The following is a 23,686-nucleotide window of genomic DNA, read 5'->3' as shown; positions in this document are numbered from 1 at the left end:
ATGAACAGGCGCGTGTGTGTGAGCGAGAGCGGCTGTGCCTGCACCTCTCAAAAAAGAGCCGGTTGAGCTGCTGCTCCGATGCATGATGATTCCTTCTCCTTGAGGCAGAGGTGGAGGAAAAATCGCGGCAGCAGAGCGTGATGTGACTTTGCTCACGCGGGCATTTGGGTCCGACGATGCTCGTGTAATTCACCACCTTGCAGCTCAGCCAGCCTCCGCTCGCTCGCTCGCTCACTCTCTCACACGCCTCTCCCGCTTTGTGATATTGGCCAGCATGCCCCTTTGCGCCCATCACATCATCTCCTGCTTGTCATCTCACGCTTTCGGCATCCTTCCGCTAGGCATATCTAGCACAATGCGACTTTGTAAAAGAAGACGAATTTGCAAGTCAGAAGCCACCTTGACCCGGGAGGAAGCAAAGCCGGCAATGCTGATCGTCAAGCGCATGCCATCGTTTTCAGGCACTTCAACCCTCTCCTCCCACTCTTGCTCCATTTTTCTAAATCTAAAAAAGAATTGCATTTCTTTGGTCCGCTCCGTAATCTGGGCTCGGATGCACCTTCGATGGCGGTGGCCTTTTTCGACGTCATCCGTCGACGATCAGCGCTTTCGGATTAAATTTAATTCATCAACAAACACGGCCAGCTCGTCTTTCCTATGTTGCGAACCAGCCTTTGATACTTTACACCTTCTCTCAGGCACCGCTTACTTCTCGAACACTGAAGCTCAAACCAGAATACAGGTGCTACCGACACGTCGGTTGAGGCTATCTATTTGCGGATGGCGCCACTGACAATCTTGACTTCACCTGTCCAATGTGCTGCTTTGACACACCTCATCGGTCCAGACGCGACTTCCAATGCCACAGATACGGTATCCATACCAATGATAAAAGTACATTCCTTCTTAGTTGGACAGATCCACATCGTTGAACAGCGCATTGAGCGCCTTCAGCCCCTTGGCAACCCCATACGATGCGCTGGCCATGTTCGACTTGGTCGTCTTGTCAAACATCTGGTGGCTCTGCATCTCGCTCAGCTCGTCGCAGTTGTCCGTCAGCTCGTCCAGAATCCTCTCTCCTTCCAGCTTGCTTCTCGCCGGCAGATTGTCCTTCGAGATGGCCACAATCGACGAGACGATGGTGGTGATCTGCGTGAGGTGCTCGCTCAGCTGGTTGCCCTGCGCGCCCTCGCGGATCGCCGACAGCAGCGCCTGGATCGAATGCACAATCGCTTCCGTCTGCACGTCAATGTAGTTGCGCAGTTCCACCCAGCTCTCTTCGCCGCTCGGCTCGTCGAATCCGCTTCCGCTCGCAGAGGTCACCGTGGCCAGGCTGTCGTACGTCTCGGATCGAACCACTTGATCGTCGCTCGACTGAGGCGAAGGCGACGCCGGTCCGCTTGGCTGCCGCGATGCACCGTTGCTCGACAGCGAAGCATCCGCCGACGTCGGGAACGGCTCGCCGGCAAACCGCTTGGTGCCAAACAGGTTGGACAGCTGCGGCTTGCTGCCCATGTTGGGCGTGCTCGCATTCGCGCTGCCCACCGACGAGACCGACGTCGTCCGGCTGCGCCACGTGTTGTCTCCACTCGAGTCCTTTCGCAGCGTCTCCGCCTTGTACCCGATGGGCGAGTAGCGTCCCATAGTGGGAGCGCTTCGAATGTGCGGAGACAACCGATCCTCGCCCAGACTGAGGTTGGCAAAGCTGGACTGGTTGGCAAGGTTGGGCGAGAGCGTCGCGCTCACCTCTCGGTTGGCCGATTGCGTATTGATGTGCAGCGGCCTAAGTCGCGTCGGCGCCGAGTCTTCCGAGAAGCTCGTCGAAAGATCTTCTGGTTCCCCTCGGCTGGCTTTGCGCACCTTGAGCAGCTTGACCATCTCCACGATTGTCGCCGAAACGTGGCTAGCTGCGGCATCGAGCAAGCTGACGGGCGACAGACCGTGCGACGACGCGTGGTTTCGGCACGCCGACATGAGGTTGTTGAGCGTCGCAGAGCACTTGGACTTGAGCGCCATCAGCTGGTCTAGCTCCTCGTTAGAGAGCTCGGCCACGTTGGCAGGAATCTGTTCGTACTTGGACACGTCATCCGTCACGAGCGTGGTCGCCAGCACCACTGTCTTCATCGACAGCAGGATACTGCCCGGCGTCCGGTATCGAGCTGCGGCCAACAGCTCGTCGATCGAGCTTTGGAACGCGGTGAGGTTGACATCAGCGATCGCCCCCTTCTCGGAGGCCGGCATCAAGTCGTCTGCTTTGGGCGGCTGGACGTAGAGCTGCGAGGTGGCTTTGAGATTGCGCAACTCGATCTTGGCTGCCTCGTAGAGACGCTTGTAGTTGGCCATCTGCCTTTCGAGATCCTTGATGACCACAAGATCGTTGTCCCTGTCCGCTTGCATCTCCTCGTTGCGCGTCGACAGATCTCGAAGCTCTTCGAGGAGCGTGCTGACTTCTTGCTTCAGCTCGTTGACCACTTCGGCTTGCTGCGAATGATTCTGCTGCAATGCCTCCAGTTCGGCTTGCCCACCAGCGTCGGCCTTCTCGGCCAGCTCCCTTCGGATGGATTCCAGCTCGGACTCCCTCTGGGCGGTGGAAGTGCGATGCAATTCACGGTCAGATTCATGCTTTTGCTTTGAATCGTCGAGCTCCTTTCTGAGCAGACTGAGCTGTCGATCGAGTTCTTCGTATCGACCCGCGAGCTCGTCGGCTTTGCGTGCGCGAGGAGCGGCTTCTGCCATTTGCGATTCGAGCGAGCTGACCTGTTGTTGAAGCTTGGCGATGCGAAGCTCGTAGTCCGAACGCATCTTCTCGGTGGCTGCGTCTGACGCTTCAAAGACGCTGCCTCTGCCCAGATTGGGACTCGCAACGCTTCCTGCGGCGATGCTGCCGGTGTATCCGTTGAAGAAGCCGGTACCTAGGCTGCTGGCCTGACTGTATCTGGTGCTGCGATTGTCGGGGACGCCGTTGGATCCGTTGGAGCCGATCGAGTCGCGTATTGGAGAAGTGACACGGCCCAATGGAGACTCGTTCTCAATGCTGCGATCGCCGAGCTTAGAGCTGCCGTTGGCCGAGTAGGGGACGGCAAGGTCTTCTTCGACCATGGTGCTCTTAGCAGGCACGATTCGATCCGAGGTGGAAGGCTGTGCTTGGCTTCTCGAGTCCTTGCGTTGCAGGAGAGCTTCGGCCTGGTCGCGCATCTGCTGTTCCATCTCTCGCTCGCGAGCGATGACTTCTGGGCGGTATTCTTGCTTGAGCTCTGGGAACCTGCGCTCTAGCTCGAAGAACACATCCGAGGCCAGATCTTTGAAGCGGTTCTTGGGCAGTGTGGCGAGCTTCTGCCTGGCTTGATTGCGTTTCGGGTGGAATTCGTCGCGAACTGCAAGGAAGGGCTGACTGTTGCCGTTTCTGAGGCTGTTCTGGCGTCGCATGAGCTCGTCGTAGACGTCGGTCGAGAGCTCGGTGAATTGCTGCTTGCTGAGGCGGGTGAGCTTTTCACGCGCGTTGGAGCGTGGGAGCGTCTGCTCGACCTTGGTGAGGTGGCTCTTGAGGAAGCCAAGCAGTTCAACATAGTGGGAGCGACCGACGCGTCGGATCTCTTCGGTGTCGGGTCTCACGCGTCGATACCTGGATCCGGAGGCGGATGGCTGAGACGAGCCGGACGAAGAAGCAAAGGAAGCGTCCTGGTTGCCCGAAAGGGAACGCGCTCCTGTAGATGGAGCATCAGGCAGCCGGATAGAAGGCGCGCCAAGTGGGGAAGAGAGGGCAGGGAGCGGCGAGGTCGAAGGGTGCGACGAGGCATACGAGTCGTGGGAACTGTTGCCATTTCCATTGGGAAGATAGAATCCCGTCGCGGCGGATCCTGCCGAAGAGGCAGCATACCTCGAAGCTGGCCCTGCGCCCGGACCCTGTCTGTCGTTCATCATCGGAGGAGCTGCGGGTCTTGTGTTAGAATTGTAGTACTGATGTGGCGGCTGAGGTGGTGGCTGCATGGGCATCATGACGAATGAGCCGGCGTGGGAAAGCTGACTAGCCAGAAGGTCAGTGTCGCGTCAATGATATCGGAGCGGGTCCGAGTCGGTGGCTGTGCTTTTGGAAAGCTATACTGTTGCCCTTGCAAGCATTCTTTGCGTGCCGAGGTGATCGTCTGCTAAGGTGCCGTTCCAATGATCCTGACCGAGGTGGTCTCGCCCTGCAAGTTGATCAAAAGACGCGATCGCGATGTCCGAGGCGGAAATGTCGCAAGCGCAATGATGGTTGGCAGTGGTCCGATCGCGGCAGTGCAAGTGATAGCTGAGATCCGGAAGAGAGAAAGTGTGTGTATGTCGCAAGTGGTCCGAGCTGAAATGAAGATGGAGGATGGAAAGCAGACTGAGCTGAGCCAGATGATGGCGAGCAAAGGAGAAAGGCGGATTCAGGAGAGGCTGATTCGAAGCGTGCCGCCTTGGGCTAAGTGTTTGCTCGCCCGCTCGTGCAGCTGAGAGGCAAGATGAGACACACTCAAACGCGTGCAGCAACAGCAGCAGCAGCAGGAACAAAGACGAAAACCACCCTTGAAATCACCTTCCGAGCAAAGCAGGGCCTTCTGCATGACCGAACGAGGCGAGTGAGCCATTCCAGTCTATGAAGTGTGAGTCAGTCACCAACGCACTGCTGAGAAAGGAAGGGACACGCCTTCATCACCCGGCGATCTTTTTCTATATTTTTTGGTGAACCATGAGACTGGAAAAGTGCTTGCTACCGGCTCGTGACCCTGGTCGGGCGTGCTGGCGTCGTGGTTGCTGGCTGGCATGAGTCGGGTTGCTTTGGAATTTTTTGAGTGCGACTGGCTGTGCTGGTCCCTATTTTTTTCGCGCTCGCAGCAATTTAGACGCGTTGCAAGGCTGCTCACGCGAAAGGGCTCGCTCGCTAAGGAGAGCAGGCGGGCTGATTGGTCTCAGCCCGTCGCGATGCCCTTCTGCTGCCGCGCTCGCTTGAAATTCCTCGCCGAGTCTCTGCGTCAAATTCCAGTCTTCAAGACAGAGACGCGCTTTTTGTGTTGCTCTTCTTGGCAGGCCCTTTCCGAGTTCTCGCTTTCTCTCTTAATGAAGCAGATGACCATTCGTATGGCGTCCGCACCGCTGAAGCGTTCCTTGCCTCATTGTTCAGCGCCGAGGCAGCCATTGTCGACGCGTAGAGAGGCGGAGAATGCCAAGACAAGCTACACTGGCCGCTTTGGACTCCGATCGCGCGCCGTGAGCCGAGTCGCTTGTATCCGTGACACACGGCATGAGGAAGCCTCTCTTTCTCTCTCTCTGTGGTGTCAAGATGGTGTGCGTTGCCTTCCTTCAGCTCTGTTTTGGAACGCCAGCACAGGGACGCGGTTGCTGATCGTCGTTGCTCGCTCGCTTAGACTCAAAGTTCGGCAGAATCATGCTCGTCTCACGTGCAGCGACATCGCTTCCGACTTGCAGAGTGTCGAGCAAATGAGCAAACAGCAAACGGAGCCAGAGCTTGATCTTCCTGCCACCTCGGAGCCTGTCTTACTGAGTGACTATGCCGTTGATATGCAAGCTCTCATGCAGCTCATCGAGCGTGCTGCGGCTCGCCCTCAAGGTCGGAGCTGTGCTCGGTCTCTTGAGAGGATCATCGAGGTTGTGATAGCAGACCGAGCCGAGCAAGAGACCGAGCGAGAAAACTGCGAAAAGTGTGAGATCGCCTCGTTCACTTCTCTTCGGATTTTGGACTGATCGGGTCTCACAGCCCGATTCGCGGCCCCCTGCCTCCACATTTTGATGCTCACCTCACCTGCAGGCGCTCGGTTCAGCTAACAGCTGATACATAGGGTTTGCTGTGACGACACTTTGGCCTTTGATTGTGTATGACAACACTGTGCAACCCTTGGCTCGTTTGCTGACCTTCTCTTGGCTCTATTCGAAAATAGACTTTGATCTCAGGTGTGCTCAACCCAGGGCGGTGTCGGGATGAGATCACGCTGCTTCCACCCTTGCCCTGCGTAAAAGCCGCACCGTTCAGCCTCTGGCTCGTGACCTGATGATGTGATTGCCGTTGCTCGAGAAGCTTTGACTGAGAATCCCTACTTATACCTCACAATCCTTTCCTCACCACCTCATCAAAGACGCCTGTCCCTGAAGCACAGCAACACCAACCACACACACCAGCAACAATGTCCGCCACTCACGACCCCACCGCCGTCGGCGCCCACTCCAAGGGCCACGACCTCACTCCCCAGCAGAAGATCGACACCCTCCTCGAGATCACCAAGCACATTGGCACTGGAATGCTCACCTCGCGCTCTCCCGATGGCAAGCTCGCCTCTCGCGCCATGGCCCCTGCCACCACCGAAGGCCTCGTCTTCTCGTTCTACATGAACACCGATTCTGGCAAGACCGACGACGTCGAGACCGACCCCCAGGTCAACGTCGCCTACTTTGATCCCAAGACCACCGACTGGGTCTCCATCTCTGGCAAGGCTGTCCTCAACCGTGACTCGGGCAAAATCAAGAAGCACTGGTCCAAGAGCCTCACCGCTTGGTTCGACGACAAGAAGGACGGCAAGCACACGGGTGACCACAACGATCCCAGGGTGGTCTTGCTCGATGTGCACCCGGAGGAGATCAGGGTGTTCAAGGCGGATGGAAAGCTGAGTGCGCTTGCCCAGACCGCCAAGGCGGCTGTCAGCGGTCACGCTGCTAGCCCGGGTAAGCTCATTATCATTACCAGCCAGGAGATCCAGCTCGCTTCGCCCGCACACAAGGTTGCTTGAGCGCAGCATCACGGCTTGTAGTAGCGCCAATTGAATCAAACAGCATGATATCCCATTGTTACGATGCCGTCTTTGGAGTCTGTTCTTACGACAATCCTGTTGAGAATGAGAGCGAGGCTAAGGAGACTCATGCAAGATTCGAGAAGACCTGTAAGAAGATTCGCAAGCCATTCGCTCCGAGAGCAACACGACGCTGCACGGCGCTGCATGGATATTCACCGGCCATGTCGGTCCCATTTCATCTCATCCTCCATTTCTTCTCACTACTCTTCTCCCCTCCTCTCGTTCCTAGCCCCCATCTGGCTTCCTCTGTTCCGTTACTTCCTTCGACGAACTCTATCCTGCCCAAGATGACGACCGCTCACCCACTCTCGCACTTCGCCATCCCCTCGCTATTCAATGTGCGCGATCTGGTCTGTGTCATCACCGGTGGCTCCTCGGGCCTAGGCCTGTACGCTGCCCATGCATTGGCATCCAACGGAGCGCTAGTCTACATCATCGGTCGACGAGAACCTCTCCTCACATCCACCGTATCGCAGTTCCACGCCCTCTTCCCCTCCCCTTCCTCTCGGGCCGGGGGAGACCTGGTGGGCGTCACTGCGGATATCACGTCCAAAACCTCGCTCGAGAATGCCCGCTCGTTCATCACCACCGACCTCGCCGCTCGCTCCAAGACAGGCATCCAGGTTCTCATCTGTAATGCCGGGATCGGGGGCAAGTTCCTCCGTTCGTACGGTCAGGATCTTCCTCCGTCTCAAGCCGATAAAGATGCCGAATTCAACACCATCCTCGACGAGCTGTGGAGCTTTACCGAATCGGACATCTCCTCCATCCTCGAGACAAATGTCACGGGCACCTACCTCACCGCTCTTGCCTTCCTCCCCCTCCTCAAGGCGGGCACTACCACCGAATATCCAAGCCAAACCATCCTGATCAGCTCCAACGCGGCCTGGTCGAAACTACCTATCTTAAACCCGATCTACAACATCTCCAAAACCGCCGTGTCGCAGATGGGTCAGATGCTGAGCACCATGTTCTGCGACCACGGGTTGAGGACGAACGTCGTCGAGCCTGGCCTTTACCCAAGTGATCTGACGAGCACCGAAGGGCGGGACGACTCGACAGGTCATGGAAAGTTGAGTCATACCAACGGGGCGGATATCCCCATTGGCCGATGTGGTAGGCCTGAGGAGCACGCTGCTGCTGTAGTCTACCTTGTCAGTCGCGCGAGCGCCTTTGCTAACGGGGCTAGGATGAGAGTCGACGGTGGTGCACTGCAGAAGTTGCCCGCGAGCGACTAGCCTTCGAGGCTCGGGACCAATGTTGAGCAAGCAATGCAATTCCACTTAACTTAAAGGCATGATTCATGCAACGACACCTTTCTTCTTCGCCCCTTCCTTCCCATTCACCTTCGCCCCCACCCCACCATTCGCCACCCCCGCCGCCGCAGCCACGCGCTCCATCTCCCTCTCCATCAGAACCTTCCTCTCCAGCGCGCCACTCCACAGTATGCGCCGCGGCATCTTGCCCGTGGGCGGCACCTTGTACCTTTGCTTCTCCTGTTCTCCCTCTGGCAATGTGTTGCTCACCACCACTGGATCGCGTTTCTCCTCCTCTTCTTCTCCTTCTTCCTTCTCCCTCAGCGCGGTGTGTGCTTCTTCCTGCTTGACGCGCTGCCGGTGTTCCCGCAGCTTTTCGGTGTAGAACCCGTGTAGCAGTCCGATCTGCGCACCCACTGCTGCGCTGACCAACTCGATCGGCGCCGGCGGTGGCGGATACGGTAGACTCTCCGTCTTCCCTCCTTCTGCTCCCACCCTGTTGGCCGCCGCCCTCCCCGCTTTACCGTAGAACAACCTCGACGGAACCGTCAACCCACTCATCTCCCGATCCAAGCCCAATTCTCTGAACCCAAAGAAATCGTCGCCCAACTCTTCCGCCCATCCTCCCGCCACCAGCGCCTCTCCATCTCCCGCAAAAAGCGCTTCGTCCTCCACCACCCCTCTCTCCGTACTTCGCTCGAACTGATCCCGATACCCCACCCGTAATTTGCGTAACAACTCCCCCATCTTAGCCCCATACCGCTCAACGTCGTTCCGGATGTAGTTCTCGAGACTCGCCACTGAGGCCCCGGCGGACTCCTGCAGCGTGTGGAGGATCATTTCTTCTGCAGAGAGGGTGTGGGCGTACCGATCGGCGTAGGTGCGCAGCATGCGGCCTAGGGAGCCGAGGAAGTCTGTGAGTGCGTCGGTGAGAACGTCCACCGCCACCCTGTGTCCACCCTCAAAGCCGGCGTGCGCGAGGAGCGTGCGGACGTTGTAGCTGGCGTGATCGTGCGCCGAGGTCGGAGAGATACGCGATAGCGGATGCCGCGGTGCCGAGGGAGGGGTTGGAGGAGAGTCGTCGTCCGAGGGGTAGTCCGACTCCTCGTCGGACGACATCGATGTCAGATAGGACGGAATCGGCGCTTCGTTCTCTACAAAGTGCGCCAGGGAGAGAAACTTCGAGTGTGTCGACTGGACCTTGTGGAGTGTTCGGATGTTGCGTGCGATGCGACCCTGGAGACCTTTTCGCCGAGTGGCAGGGACGGCGTGGTGGGGCTTCTTGCGTTTCTTCCCTCTGTCTTCTGCTACCTGCGAAAGCAGAGAAGACGAGGGCAAAGCCGGTAAGGCGGCCGACATGAGCTGGTGCGACGCAGTGACGGTGAACCAGTCGGCTGATGCATCGAGCGGGCGGAGGTCTGCACCTGCCGTGCTCGGTGCTGGCGTTGATGCGGATTGCGACTGGCCCCGTGACGGCGGTGGCGACTGCGGTTGCGGTTCTGGTGTCGCCTTTTCCTTGCCCTTCTCCCCCAACAGGGGCGTAAAGATCGAGCCGAGCACGACACTGAGTGGGTCCTCCTCCTCCGTCTTGATCCGATCCATCGCCTCCACCGGCGCCATCAGCATCGGTCTCGAACTCGGCCCCGCCCCCACACCGCTCTCAATCAAGTTCAAACCGGCATCGATGCGGCTGAACTCCATCATACTTTGCGGCGTCCTCACAAAGGCGTCCTGCTCCTCGAACTTACCCTCCTCCCACCTACTTCTCCTCTTCTTGACTTCCTTCTCGGCTGTCGTCGTCGCCTCGGGTGCTGGTGTCCCAGGCTCGCCCACCTCCACCGTTGCCGTCGCCGGCACCCCCCACTGCACCAACGCATCCTTGACATCGCTCTTATCGCTGATGAACTCCAACAGATGATCCGCCTTCTTCCGCATAAACGCCACGTTCCTCCGCAACGGGTGCGACGGATCCGAGTTGTAAATCAGACAGTTGTCCCAGATGAGGTTGAGATCATGCCCAAACTGGCGTTTGGTCTTGTACTGCCCGGCCTTGACCTTCTTCTGCATGGTGCCCAGGTCCATGGGGTGCTTGATCACGTCGTAGTAGTCGGGCGCATCGCGTTTCGAGACCTTGGACAGGAAGGCGGTGGAATGTTCAGAGTAGTTTTTGAGCTCGGTGACGATGCGCTCGATAGACTCGAGGAATTCTTCGCGTTCATCGCGACCCTTGCAGACTTCCGTAAGGAGTTGACGTAGTTCTAGATCCCCGAGCTTGACCGACGCTCGCTTAGCCTCGATCGCTTGTAGGAGGTACTGTGGGCGGTGACAAGGATGGGGAGCAGTCGAAGTCAGTGGAACAGTCAAGAGCAAAGCGATAAGTGGCATGACGTACCTTCATGACGAAATACTATATGTGTGAGCCGTAATGGAGCCCGGTGTCGTACGCGGTTTCATATGTTTGTGGTGGGGTGGGTAAATGAAACCGGCGAGTTCTGTCGGAAGAAGGCGCTTATCCAGCTCGAGCCTTAAGTATCCGCTACTTGCACGATGACGAGCGCCTTCCGAGCCAAAGTATCCAAAGATGGATGCAGATAGTCGAAGGTGTTGCTGAATGCAGTTCGTGCCTCCTTGATGCAGCAGGCTGATCGGTAGATGCGGTCCGAGCACTAACACGTCGTGAGATCCAAGATGCGCAGCCGTACGATCCTGAGCCGCTGATGCGAGCTGTCGGACCTCTCCCCGCTATCGAAGGTGACCAGCGGCAAACGCAACAGACGCGTCGTACACTCCTCCACGCCGATGCAGCAAGTGGGGGAGACAATACCGATTCCTTTTTCGCACTACGCCCGACTGTGTTGATCAAGGCCCTTCCGCTCCTCGTCGCACCGTAGTCAGAAAGTGTGCCGAATTGGGCCGAATGCGTTCTCGCCCTTGAAAGAGAGTAAGGTTTGACGAAGTCGGTGTTGGTGATGGTCGAGAGGGAAGAAGCAAATACCGGCCAAAAAAGCGGACGCGGGGTGACCGGCAAGCCTGCCCGTCCAAACAGCGTGGCCGTCGGTCTTCCCAATTTCCGATTCCCGCAAGATCGGGCTCAGATGAGGCACGCGTTAAGAGCTTCCTCAATCAGCACGACCGCTGCCGTATCTCACGGTGTGGTTCACTCGTCACGACTGTGCAGCCTCGTCACCACATCGTCTATGTGGGCCAAGAGGATCGATTGGTGCGATACGGATGCAAACATGTGCGTCTTTGACTGATACAAGAGCCTTGCTACTACGATCAAACCCGCCCTTACTCCTGGGACGAGCTCCCCTGACCATTCAACTGAGCCGCCTGCTGGGCCTGCTGCTCCTGCACCCGTCTCCTCACCTCCCTCCTCTCCTCCAGCTCCACCAACAGCCTCTCTGGATCGTCGACCACGAATCCATGCCCGAACGTGTGCCTGAACATGTTCCCCGGGTCCACGCGCTGCTTGATCTCCAACAACCTCTTGAAGTTCTCCAACCCATAAGCACCGATGACCCTATCCATGCGCTCCGACCTGCCCAAGAAGCACGGATACGGTCCGCCGACGCTGACCTTGTCCACAACTTCGTTGAGCCAGCGCTCGACGCTTTCGATGCACGTGCGGTCCTCCGCCTTGCCGCTCCACTGTTGCAGCGATCCGACGGTGAACTTGGCCGCGCGGGCTTCTGGGCAGATGCACGTGTCGTCCGCAGGGCTGTCCTCGACAGCACCACCCATGAGCTCGAACAGCCACACGGCACGGCTACCGAGACCTTGGAAATTGCGCACGCTTTTGGCGATCACGTCGTCGGTCAGCGTCGAGATGAGGTCTCCTCGCACCATCCAGCGTCGTCCCGTACCGCCTTTGAGCACCTTGGCCACGCCATCTTGCTGCGAGAGGAAGCTGCGCTCCTCGACATCTTTGAGAAGCAGTCGCTCGCCCGTCCAGCTGCTGATCGCCTGCACAAGAGCCTCGCCGTCCGATTTGGGACCAAGATAGCACACCTGGATGACAATCACGTGGCTCGTCTTGCTTGGGCCAGCGGTGAGGATGAGGTTGGTGTAGAAGTTGCGCGGCAGGCCCGCCTTAAGGCAGTCTCGCCAGTGTCGAATGAGGGAGCTCGCAGTGGCAGGGTTGAGCGGGTAGATCAGGTTGCCCGAGTACACTGAGGGCACGGGGTACGCCTTGGCAGTGAGTCGGGTGACGATGCCAAAGCATGGTGCTGCACCCCGGACTGCCCACCAGAGGTCCTGCTCGAGCTGCGACTTCTTCTTCGAATCCTCGTTGAGCGTGACGATGGTGCCATCAGCCAGCACCATCTCCACTTCGGTGATGTTGTCGAGCGAAAGACCGTAGGCGCGTGTGAGGTAGCCGAACCCGCCCGTGGTCATGGCTGTAGATCCGACGGGATAGGCAGAGACAGGGACGTGGTACGGCACGCCGTTGACCACAAGCGGCGGCAGAGCGTCCTGCTGGTCCATCTGCCTCTCCTTGCCCTTGCCATCTTCGCTCATGGCGGCGAGGAAGTTGCCTTCGCGTCCCGCTTGATCTGTAAATGCGTCCAGTCCTCGAATGCCGACACCGGGACCAAAGGAGGCCAGCGCATAGCGATCCTCGTACATGCCTGGTGGCAGGATGGCGGCTGCGATGCTGGGGGACGGCTCGGGACGAGTATTGAAAGTGTAGGGATTCGACGGGTCGGGGATCTGCGGTGTTGGCGAGGGTGATCCATACTTGTGCAGAGGCGACGGGATGAAACGTGGCAGATTCGAGGAGGGATCGTTGCTTCCTTCCTGATTGACCGCCCACGTGCTGGTGGGCCAGGCATCCTGCAAATCGCTCAGCGTGGAAGCGCCAAAGTAGCCCGGCCCACCCGGACGACTAGTGTCCATCTCGTTCGAGGAGGCTTCGCCAGACGAAGAGCGTGCACTGCGCGAGCTGGGTCGTTTAGCGGCTGCAGCCCCAGCAGCTTCAGGGCTGGCTGCAAACGCTTCGGCATCCCACGGCAAGGACCCGGGAGCGGCAGATATGCTCGAGATTCCGGCATCCGCACCGTCGCTGCGCCAGACAAATCCGCCTTCGGGCAGCTTCATCTTTTCACCTGGTGTGGCGGAAGGCGGTCGGTGGTGTCGGTGCCATCGTCGATGCTCTGCGCTGGCGCTCATATCCCAGTCATCTGGTGTTTGGCTATCGGAGAAGTCTCGACGTTGACGACCCGAGTCGGATGCGGATCCTGATCCTGACCCGGAGCCAGATCGCGAGACGCCCCGTCGCTGTGAAGAGGATGGCGCAGTATGCCTGGGCAGCGAAATGGCATCTGGACGCTTGAAGCGGGCAGCCTCATCTTCCATGTCATCGGTGCTGGCGCCTCCGACAGCGTCAGTGTCCATCTTGACGTCTGCTCGGTCAGCGCTGGCGTTCCAGGACTTGGCGGACGAGTGCTTCGAAGCTGACGTGGAGCTGGAAGCAAGATTGGATGAGCTGCCGCCGCCCGTGGAACCTGAGTTGCTACCACTGGGAGAATCGGATGCGTTGCCAGACAAATCGAGCTGACGATCGACCCAGGCTTTGGCAGGGACGGGCGCGGCTCTCGGCTGATCAGAAGAGCCGGACCCCGAATTTGGTGTACGGTAAAGCGGGGCCGAATCGCGAGGCTCGGAAGCGTCGAGGAAGTCACTCCTGGAAGCAGCGACGGTGCGCTTCTTGTCGTCTGGATTTGATGGCTCGCCACTGGAATCGGATCGATGACGATCTTCGGAGACATCGCCATCGCGGCTATTTCGATCGCGTGTAGAGCTGGCGCCAGAGCTCTCGCTGTCGGCGTCTGCTCCACTCTCGTGGCTTCGGCCGTGCTGCATGTAGGCTGATTTGACGTTGGCGTCTTCGACGGGATCTGTCCTGCGTCGGACGAGACCAGCTGCTGCTGGATCCGATGAGCCGATGGATGCTTGGTCGGATGCGCGCATCTTGCGTTTGAGCGCGTTCTTTGCGGGGTCCTGCGGATCGATATCCTCGGAAGATTCTCCGTTGGAGGGGTCGCGCTTGGTGACGGTGTCCTGGATGGGAGTGGCCCAGGTGCTGTGAATCTGCTGCTTGACGAGACGATCTGCTGCGCTGACGGAGTCGCTCTGAAGTACGATCGAGTCTGCGTCTGTCCTAGCGGTGATGGGATCGATCGCTGCCACGGCCGACGAAGCCATGTCGGAATTTGTAGTAGGCTGAGAGGAGGAAGGCTCGGACGACGAACAGAGGCCATCGGAGCCCACAGCACACATGCCGGTAGGGTTGTAGGTTGCAGTCGGACCGACAGCAGCGGGCACGGTCAAGGGAGACGAGTCGACGCCCTGCATGGCGGCGGCACTCTCGGAGGGCAAGTACTTTGGCACGACGAGCTTGACGTCATCCATCAAGGAAGTGTCGATGACGACTTGACCCTGAATGGACCAACCAGCGGTGGCATAGCCGCCCGACTTGATGGAAGGTGAGAGGCGATGAGCTGCGCAGAACTTGACGACGGTCGAGATGTCATGGACGTCGACGGGTATGGCTACCATCCAGCCGCCAAGTGGAGCGGCATCGTTGAAGATGGTGATGCTCTTTGCAAAGACGGCTTCTCCTCGAATGGCGATCTGACCTCGAAAGGTGCGGGCCAAGTCGGCTCGAAGCGACTCGAAGCGAGCATATGTGTCCCTCACTTCTTCCTTTGTCAAAGGAGTTGGCTCAGGGATGTCGTATGGGGGTATGCGAGTAGTCATGATGAATGGTGCGGCTAGCGACTAGCGGGAAATGGCGTCGGCTATGAGTCCTGCGAGTGCAGAATGGTGCGGCAGGACCAAAGTCGTAGCTGAGTGAAAGGCCTGTGGGCCGTGATCGAGTGAGAGTCAAGCCTGAGGCTTCGATGAGGCTGGCTGAGAATGCAAGAGCCGGCTCGGTTGCAGGCGGCGTCGGTGCTAATGGACTGTAAAGATGGCAGAGACACTGTGAAGGCTGAACTCGGAAGCGACAGGTCGGAGGTGCCGCCTAAGTCGAAGCGATCACTTAGCAGCGCTGACAAAGGTGTCGCGGAAGCGAGCCGAGACTGAGACGTCGTCGGAGTGATCTCCGCGAGTGTGGGTAGTGTGATAGAAGGGGGGTCGAGCGTTGCTTGCTGTGATGAGAAGGAATCGACAGGTTGGAAACAAATGTGTCTCGATCCAGGCGAAAGGATGATGCAAACCCGACTGCGATCTATGACCCGGCTGCTATTTGGGCTGTATGCGCTGCCAGGGGGCCTCCGTGTGACCAGATCGAGAGAGAGAAAGATGATGGAGGATGATGTAGAAGGTCAAGATGGTGCACGAAGGTTCATCGACTGGAAAGAGCCACGGGTAAAGTGGAGAATTCGAGGCAGCACAGCAGCCGATCCGCACTCTCAATTGTCACGCTTGAGCGCGCATACAAACGCACAAATCATGAATCACAAAGCGCAGCGCCAAAGCGGGTACTGCAGAGGCGAGGCAGGCGTGCTCACAAACAGCAGCTCGGCTATCGAGCGACTCTAAAAGGCCCTTTTCGGCTTAAGAATTGGCTTTTTCATGGGCGCTCTCCTTCATCGAATGAATGGACGGAGTAGGGCGGATCCAGCTGGCCGGGCTGGGCTAGGCTATCGAAGCAGAGCGGCTCCCTTGTCAAGCCACGCGCAAAGGCAGCGATCGCTTTCGGTCTCTCTAATTGGACGCTCTCGCTGCTTTCCCTCATCCGTCTTTGCACGAACCCGCTTTCACCGCGTATGCCCTTGTATGTAATCACGCAGTTCCTCATTTTCCCACTTTCGCACTCCGCAAGCCTCGGTCTAACACCTTTCCCGGTCCATAAGTCTAACATCCTACAACGGTCGTCGAATTGCGCTGCTTCGGTCGGCAGACGTGGAAGCGTGCATGTCTCACCCGCCCGCTGGCGACATCAATTCTTCGCGAAGCGGTGCACCGACCTCCATGCTTTCTTTCCGAGTCGCTTCCAAGCCATCATCACCACTGATCACACCGTTCTCCTCATCGTCGTTCTCCGCCCTATCATAGCGATTGTGCCACTGGTTGTCTCGTCATACATCGTGTAGAGGCCTGACGACAGCCAAACCACATCTTCCATCATGGAGTCGATATCCACACACCCCAGCAACCTGTCGCGGAGGCCCTCTGCTGCTGCTCCAAGGTCGACACGTTTCACTGCATACCTCGCCACCCTCCTCGCCCTCCTCCTGCTCACCCTCACCACCGTCTCCGCCTCGTCCAAAAACATCCAGATGCGCGAGATGGACTCGGACGCCATTGTCCCTCTTCGTTCCCACTCCCTCTACGCCCCCTACGTCGACTCGAACCTCCAAAACAAATTCTGGGACTTCGGAGCGGACGCCATCGTCGACACCAACAAGCACATCCGACTCACCCAAGACCGTCCTCATCAGATGGGCTGGTTGTGGACGCGCTTGCCTTTGACCGCCGAAAACTTTGAGGTGGTGTTCGAGTTCAAAGTTGCGGGTCATGCAAGTCACGTTGCTGGCGACGGAATGGCGATGTGGTTGACCCAAGAGAGGGCGAAGCCAGGCCCTGTGTTCGGCAGCGTCAACTACTTTACCGGGCTGGGCATCTTTTTGGATACATATCCCAATTCGCGGCATCCATACAGCTTTCCACGGGTCAGCATTATGAATGGCAACGGCGTGGAGGCGTATGAGAACGACAAGGATGGTGCGCGTCAGGAAGTGGCCGGTTGCTCGATCGATTACCGAAACGCAAAGGTGGCGACCAAGGGCAAACTCATCCATGTCAAGGACGTTTACACGGAGTTGCAGATCCATCATTCCGAATGGGATCATTGGGAATCCTGTTTCAAGCTGGACAACATCACTCTTCCGCTCAACCCCTACCTCGGCTTCTCCGCCCTCACAGGCGACGTCAGCGACAACCACGACCTCGTGTCGGTGACAACGAGTAACATCGTTTATCGCAATCGCACACCGGCACAGCTTAGGGAGGAGCGCATCAAGCACTTCCCCGAGAAATTCGGCGTCAAGCCCAAGAAGAAAGGCTGGTCGTTCGGCGGCAATACCAAGGGGCATTCGAGCGACGTCAGCAGTCCGCACGCCAAGAGCAGCGGCTCAGGAGGGCTGGTAGGAGCCATCAAGGCGCTTTTCGGCTTTTTGTTCTTTTTGATCAAATGGTCGCTCATCTTGGCAGCGGTGGGCGCGCTCGGCATGCTAGGCTGGCAATGGAGGAAGAGGCAGAACATGAAACGCTTCTGAAATCACATCGCAATCAAACACACATCGTCCAAAAATGGCTGTTGCATTAGGAGTAGTGTGCGAGTTGTTGGATGAGCAATGTGGCCAACGTGTCCAGGTCGACGGCCAGCGGCTTGGTGGTGAGCCTGACGCCGGTGCTTTTTGGCGATGCGGTGAATTGGACACTGAGCAAGCTGGGCTGGCTAAACGTGAGCGTGGCGACCAGCCGCTGCGAGCCACTAGCGTGCACAAAGACCTTAGCGTGACCCTGGAGAGCGTCCAACCTCGCCGGCTCTTGCTCTGGTCTGCGTTCTCGAGGGTAAGCCAGGGACGGCGTAGCGTCGACCATGCCACCCAGCACGCGCGTGAGCTGGGTCAACGACCCACCCGAACCCATCACGGGCACCAGCTGCACCTTGACCTCGACACCTCTCTCCAGCGACTTCGCCTGCACGTCCTGTAACGTCTTCCCAAGCCGATGAACGAAGGACCAGTAGTGCAGCCCGACCATCACGGGTCCCACCGTGTCCAGCCTGCTCAACGCTGCGCTGGTCGATTTGCCTCCCGCCGCACCGCCTTTCGCGTCGCTCTTACCGGTGCCAGCCGACGCAGACTTTTTGGGCACCGCCAGCGCTCCTGCTTTGATCCCCGCCGCTCGCGCAGCTGCATCGCTTCGCCGACCCAGCTCCGTCGCGGCAACAAAGGCCTGGTACTTGCGCAAAGGGCCGAGTCGCAGGAACGCCAGTAGAAGCGCGGCGTGCGGTGCATATGCCGGAGCTGCCTCGGGTGTCGCTTCCGCCTCTGGGGAGGGTGGAGCTTCCGCTGTCGAGTCTGTTGTGGGCACAAGCTCGACGACCAAATCGAGTCGCTTGGTGAGGACGATGCGCACGGAGCTCGAGGTCAACCTCACCCCAAATGCCGGGGGCAACAGTCGAGCTTGGGCGACCACATCGCCGAACACGAGCTCGTCGGTTGCTTCGCGCGACGCTTGCTGCAGCTCCTGATCCAGGATCTGGCCTGCTACCACCGGTCCTTGCTTCTCGTCGCCGCTCACGCCGGGCGACGCATCGCTCGACCACTCCATCCTTCCCCCCTCCTGCTTCCCACCCGAACCATTCGAGACGGTCGACGACGAAGCCGGCCACAGAACGAACCGCACCCGAAGTCGACGATGCATCCTATCGGGAAACACCAGTTTCTTCTTCACATCCTCCGCCGTCGAACCACCTGTGGATGCTGGCAAGTCGGCCCAATACGCGATGCTCCGTCTCCTCAACTCGATCGGCGCCTCGGGCAGTCCAAATCCAACCCACGCATCCCTCGCACCTTCCTCCTTGACCTTCCCATCCGAGCTCACGAGGGGGGTGCCGAAACCTTGCAGTCCCGCAGCAGCGCTCTTCTTCTTGGCTTCTCCTTTCGTCGAGGCCCCGGATGTTTCGTTTGCCTCTTCGTCGTCGATCGTGCTGACCCCGAAACGTTCTACGTCCAGAAGGGGTCGACCGGGTGTCATTCCCCACCCTCGACTGTGCAGACCGATGAGACTCCTCCATCGCTCGCGATTCCCCGCCTGACTCCGTCGCAGCTCGCCCGCCGCATCGTCCAGCAGCTCCGCGGCATTTCGGATCGCAGACCGCTTCGTTTCCAGTACGACCTTGAACTCGCGCAACTTGTTCTCCTTCCACCCTGCCGCCGCCTCGAGCTCCCGCCTTGCCTGCTTGAGCGCATAATCTGAGCTGGTGGGATCCACGTCGTACTCGTCCTCCTCCTCGTCGTCGGCGTCGGTGGGGATCTCGCGTCGGACGGCAGTACTGCTGTTGAGGCTGGTGCGCGAGAGTGCGATGGCGAGCGCATCGAGTACGAACTCCTCTTCCCGATTCCCCGTTTGAAGGTGTGCGAAGATTCCCAGTGGGGCTTTGACCGGAGCGGTGGTGGAGGAGCGGGTGGATTGACCGCCGACACTGGGGGCGGGGGAACCCATCCTTGCCGCTGCTCCTCCGCTCGTTGAGGACGAAGACCGATGTTGTTTCAATAGCATCCCTAGGAGCTGGTGTGCATGGATGGAGTTGAAGTGCGCCACGTCGAGACTGGCTAGCACTTTGTTACGAAGATTGACAAATTCGCTTTCCGCGATGGTTCCACCCACTCTCTCGTCGGTCTTCCTCAAGAGACCTTCTTCGTCGTCCTTCGGTGGCGCCACTTCGTCCTCCTCGTCATCGCTCTCGGCGGTGGAGTCGACCTCGCGAACCCGTTTGAGATCCTCCGAACGGAAGCGCGAGAAGTCGCCCCGTTCGGCCCACAGTCGTCGAACATCCTCGCTCAGCTGCGCACCCGCCGGCTTGCGTTGTGCAAAGACATTCGTTCCGTCCGCGAGGACGTCCGTCAGCGTGCGCTCGCGTTCAAATGTAGACGAAGATGATGTGTAGATGTGCACCGGCTCGATGGTCAGGGGGATCTCTTTGAACGTCGATGGACCTGCCTCGGTGGAAGATGACATGGCTGACTACGAAGCTCTCCGGAGAGTTGTGAGTCGGGGGAGAATCGGGTGTGGATCGCTGTCTATGAATGTTGCATTGTGCGGTCGAGCAGAAAGTTGCAAGCGACGTGATCGAAGGGTCTCGGGCCGACAGAAACGATTCTAGAGGTGCGTAAAAGGAGCTGGGGAGTGACGACGTGGTGGTCCAACTTGGGAACGGAAGATACCAGGTGAAGATCTTTACACGAGTGCTGTGCGGACAACGGTGGAATTAACCTCGATAGGGCCCGAGCAGGTGATGAGAGGTGAATGCAGAGGTCTCGCGTACACTTCCGTCTTTGTGTTCCGTGTAGATACTGGTCGTTCGGCGAGCAATCTGGAAAGTAATGGTGGTGGTAGCTGTTCAAGTCAACGACGCCAAAGAGCATTTCTTCTTGATTGTCCGTGCAGAGGCCTGTTGTTTATTTAATTTATTTTTTATTCCCGCTTGCTCATCATGCGTCCACGAAGTGCTCCCACCATCTCAAATGCACACGTTCGAGCAGATGCTTTTCACCTTTCTTACTCGTCATGATCCACACCAAGCCTCTAGCATTGCAGGTCCGAGCCTCGATGGGTACACTGAGCAACTCTCACGCCCACTCCCCACTCCCTACCGCGGCACTCTCCCCCAACTCCCTCTCGACAACCCGTCTCTCGACGAACCTCCTCCCTTCATGCAGCACAAAACTAACCCCTGCAATAGCGGCCAGGAACACTAAATCCCCCAACGCCAGCCCCGTCGTTTGAAACACCCCCTGCAAAGGAGGCAGATAGACCATCCCCAGTTGTGCGACCAAGGAGATGCTCACTGTCAATCCTAGCATTCTGTTCGCCGTAATCGCCGTGTACAGGCCACGGTTTTGGACGGCGGACACAAGGTCGAGAAAGACGAAGCAGGTGAAGGTCATAGTGCTGTCTCTTTGGTCTGCAACTTTTTCGGTGTGCGCGCCGTCGTGCAGCGGGAGGCCGATGTCGGCAGGAACCAGTTCGTGAATGTACACGTACAGTGTACCAAGGACGACCATGGTAGCGCTGAAACCGATGCGGTAGAATAGGCGCCTGTTGAGAACCGGTGCGTTTTTAACGCGGGGCGGTCGCGACATGACGCTCTTGCGATCCACAGGATCCACCCCGAGACTCTGACTCGGTGGACCGTCCATGAGGATGTTGATGAACAGAATCTGCATCGCATTGAGCGGCAGCTTCAGCCGGAAGGCCGTGCTGAGTGTGATCAGCGTCAAAGCTGCGACAGCCGTGGAAAGCTGGAAGGACAGAAAGTTTTGGATGTTGAGGAAGATCCCTTTTCCTTCTTCGACGGCCGAAAGGATGGTGGCAAAATTGTCGTCGACCAGGATGACGTCCGCTGCTTCCTTGGCGACGTCCGTGCCGCCTTTTCCCATGCTGATGCCGATGTCGGCCATCTTGAGTGCAGGAGCATCGTTGACTCCGTCGCCTGTCATGGCAACGACAGCACCGGCGGACTGCAGAGCGGAGATGATGGACATCTTGTGCCTCGGGGTCGTGCGTGCAAACACCGATATCGATGGAATGCGTTCTTGTAGCTGGCGTTCGGTGAGCGCGTCGATCTGACGACCTGTCAGCACCCCCGTTGTAGAGGCTGAGGATGACGGGGACAGAATGCCGAGCTGCTTCGCCATGGCTACAGCCGTGACCTCAGAATCGCCCGTGATCATGACGACCTGTACACCACCGCGAGCCAGCTGTGCAATGGCCTCTTTGACGCCTGGCCTGGGAGGATCCTGCATGGCCTGCAAGCCCGAAAAAGTCAGTGTGCGCGAGTCGAGACTGCCGCTCGGACCCGAGGCAAATGCGATGACTCTGAGTCCTTGACTGGACAGCTTCTCAGACGCCTCTGTGACCTTCTTCTTCCAGCTTTCGTCCAGTCGCACTGGTGACCCATCTGCGCCCAGAATGGAACTGCTCTTCGCCAGGAGAACCTCCAAGGCGCCTTTGACGTAGACCGCCTCGCCAGCGCCTGCTCCGCCTGTGCTTAGCACGCCAGTGACTGACATGTACTTGGTCTCCGAGTCGAATGCGACCTCTGCGCTTCTCTTGAAGTAAGGCCTTTGGTCTTCGAGTCCAAAAATTTTCAGGATGTTGACCAAAGCGACGTCGGTTGCCTGACCCACGTTTGTTCCAAGCTCGTTCCTGTGAGAGTTGTTGCAGACATTGCCAGTAAGCAGTGCTCTGGACAAAGCTTGCGAATGCTTGTGCGACATGTGATCCGCAACGTCGATGATCCCATCCTCGGCAGTCCAGCATTTGGTGACCGTCATCTCGTTGGTGGTCAGTGTCCCCGTCTTGTCGGAGCAGACCACCGATACCGAGCCGAGCGTCTCGACCGATGGCAGCTTCTTGACGATGGCCTTGCGGTGCGACATGCGCAATACACCGAGCGCCAGCGTGACGGTGACGACGATGGGAAGCCCTTCCGGAATAGCTGCCACAGCTAGAGACACGCCGATGGTGAACATCTCCAGCCAAGGTCGATGCTGCCACACCCCCATCAAGCAGATGACGGCGATGACGGCGAAGCTGATCATGCTGAGCTTCTTGGCGAGCTCGTCCATGTTGAGTTGAAGCGGCGTGCGTTTCTCTTCCACCTCGTCGACCATGCTGAAGATCATACCGAACTCGGTGGTGACGCCTGTGCCGACGACGATGCCTTTGCCGTGGCCGGACTTGACGAGAGTGCCCATGAAGGCGATGTTCTCACGCTCATTGATGGATGTCGTCTCGGATGCATTGGCGTTGGTTCCATTGGCAGCGTGGCCGTTGGCACCGTTTGCCTCGCCAGTCGGTGTGGCTCCGCCCCTCGGTACGATGTCGGCATGCTTTCTGCGTGGCTTGATCTCTCCCGTCAAGGTGCTCTCGTCCACCTCGAGGGAGACACATTCGCAGATCCTGACATCTGCTGGTATCCTGTCGCCCGTGCTGAATGTGACGACGTCGCCTGGGACAAGCTCGTTGGCCAGAACGCTGGACGTGACGCCTTCGCGGATGAGATGGCAGTAGTGCGGAACGAGCTTGTTGAGCGCCTCGAGCGACTTTTCGGACTTTTGCTCTTGGTAGAAGGCGACGCTGATGACGATGATCATGGCGATGGTGATGCTGACGGCGTCGTCAATCTGACCTATCAACAGGCTGACGGCAGCACTGGCGAGCAAGAGCAGGATCAGGGGCTCCTGGAATTGAGCTAAGAACTTCTTCCAGGGCTCGTCGCCAGCGCGGACGGCAAACTCGTTGTAGCCGCCCGCCTCGAGCCTGGCTTCGTGGACTAGGAGCGGTGACAGGCCCGACTCGAGAGAAGGGCAGTGAAGAGCCTCGAGACACTGCTGCACCGAAAGATGCGTGAAGCGCGCGGAGGCAGAGAGGTCGGCGTAGATGGAGGAAGATGAGGATGATGAGGGGACGCCGACCCGCTGTACTTCGATCGATGCGCCCTTCCGAATGGATGCGTCCGAGTCGTGGTGCTTGTGTGACCTGCCACGCGAAGGAGACCCGAATGTTGGCGGGTATGCGTTGTGGTCTCCTGCACCATGGCCGTATGGTTCGTCTGGATTCGCCTTGCGAAGTGTAGTGCTGAATGCAAACTGGTCCGGTGGTGGCAGCTCGGATGTAGAGGGGGGTATTGATGCGGTGTTGAGATCGTACTCCGAGGCGGAGAGACCACGATATCGGTGCGGTCCAACCATGGTGGGTTTGCACGAAGCCGTGCGCGTGATCGATGTCGCCTTGCTATCGGACGATGAGAGGTATTATAAGAGTGATCGCATGATGTGAGTCGAGAGTAGAGGCAGTTGA

The 23,686-nt window shown here is 58.3% G+C and overlaps 8 protein-coding genes across 8 annotated transcripts; 3 read left to right on the top strand and 5 right to left on the bottom strand.

Annotated features, from left to right (window-relative positions):
* Positions 1-906: 906 nt before the first annotated feature.
* PSEUBRA_001026 (Spa2 homology (SHD) of GIT) lies at positions 907-3,996 on the bottom strand (the record flags this gene model as incomplete). The annotated part of the gene is made up of 1 exon (XM_059464500.1): positions 907-3,996. The coding sequence occupies one exon, from the start codon at positions 3,994-3,996 to the stop codon at positions 907-909; it is 3,090 nt and encodes a 1,029-aa protein (XP_059320904.1).
* Positions 3,997-6,161: 2,165 nt separating this feature from the next.
* Positions 6,162-6,761, top strand: PSEUBRA_001025 (Pyridoxamine 5'-phosphate oxidase-like, FMN-binding domain protein; the record flags this gene model as incomplete). The annotated part of the gene is made up of 1 exon (XM_016434328.1): positions 6,162-6,761. One exon carries the CDS (start codon positions 6,162-6,164, stop codon positions 6,759-6,761), a length of 600 nt encoding a protein of 199 aa, XP_016294411.1.
* Positions 6,762-7,111: 350 nt separating this feature from the next.
* On the top strand, positions 7,112-8,062 carry PSEUBRA_001024 (Short-chain dehydrogenase/reductase SDR; the record flags this gene model as incomplete). Its single annotated transcript, XM_016434327.1, has 1 exon — positions 7,112-8,062. The coding sequence occupies one exon, from the start codon at positions 7,112-7,114 to the stop codon at positions 8,060-8,062; it is 951 nt and encodes a 316-aa protein (XP_016294410.1).
* A 63-nt stretch (positions 8,063-8,125) lies between these two features.
* On the bottom strand, positions 8,126-10,478 carry PSEUBRA_001023 (Bromodomain transcription factor; the record flags this gene model as incomplete). Its single annotated transcript, XM_016434292.1, has 2 exons — positions 8,126-10,393; positions 10,473-10,478. 2 exons carry the CDS (start codon positions 10,476-10,478, stop codon positions 8,126-8,128), a joined length of 2,274 nt encoding a protein of 757 aa, XP_016294409.1.
* An 893-nt stretch (positions 10,479-11,371) lies between these two features.
* PSEUBRA_001022 (Berberine/berberine-like protein) lies at positions 11,372-14,842 on the bottom strand (the record flags this gene model as incomplete). The annotated part of the gene is made up of 1 exon (XM_016434287.1): positions 11,372-14,842. The coding sequence occupies one exon, from the start codon at positions 14,840-14,842 to the stop codon at positions 11,372-11,374; it is 3,471 nt and encodes a 1,156-aa protein (XP_016294408.1).
* A 1,373-nt stretch (positions 14,843-16,215) lies between these two features.
* On the top strand, positions 16,216-17,367 carry PSEUBRA_001021 (Legume-like lectin; the record flags this gene model as incomplete). Its single annotated transcript, XM_016434319.1, has 1 exon — positions 16,216-17,367. One exon carries the CDS (start codon positions 16,216-16,218, stop codon positions 17,365-17,367), a length of 1,152 nt encoding a protein of 383 aa, XP_016294407.1.
* Positions 17,368-17,413: 46 nt separating this feature from the next.
* On the bottom strand, positions 17,414-19,840 carry PSEUBRA_001020 (Mediator complex, subunit Med17; the record flags this gene model as incomplete). Its single annotated transcript, XM_016434296.1, has 1 exon — positions 17,414-19,840. The coding sequence occupies one exon, from the start codon at positions 19,838-19,840 to the stop codon at positions 17,414-17,416; it is 2,427 nt and encodes an 808-aa protein (XP_016294406.1).
* Positions 19,841-20,451: 611 nt separating this feature from the next.
* PSEUBRA_001019 (Cation-transporting P-type ATPase, N-terminal) lies at positions 20,452-23,577 on the bottom strand (the record flags this gene model as incomplete). The annotated part of the gene is made up of 1 exon (XM_016434294.1): positions 20,452-23,577. The coding sequence occupies one exon, from the start codon at positions 23,575-23,577 to the stop codon at positions 20,452-20,454; it is 3,126 nt and encodes a 1,041-aa protein (XP_016294405.1).
* Between the last annotated feature and the right edge of the window lie 109 nt (positions 23,578-23,686).

Source organism: Kalmanozyma brasiliensis (assembly GCF_000497045.1).
Source record: "Kalmanozyma brasiliensis GHG001 unplaced genomic scaffold PSEUBRA_SCAF11, whole genome shotgun sequence".
Lineage (NCBI taxonomy): Eukaryota > Fungi > Basidiomycota > Ustilaginomycetes > Ustilaginales > Kalmanozyma > Kalmanozyma brasiliensis.
Note: the sequence above shows the minus strand (reverse complement) of the source record. Positions and strands in the feature narration are given on the sequence as shown.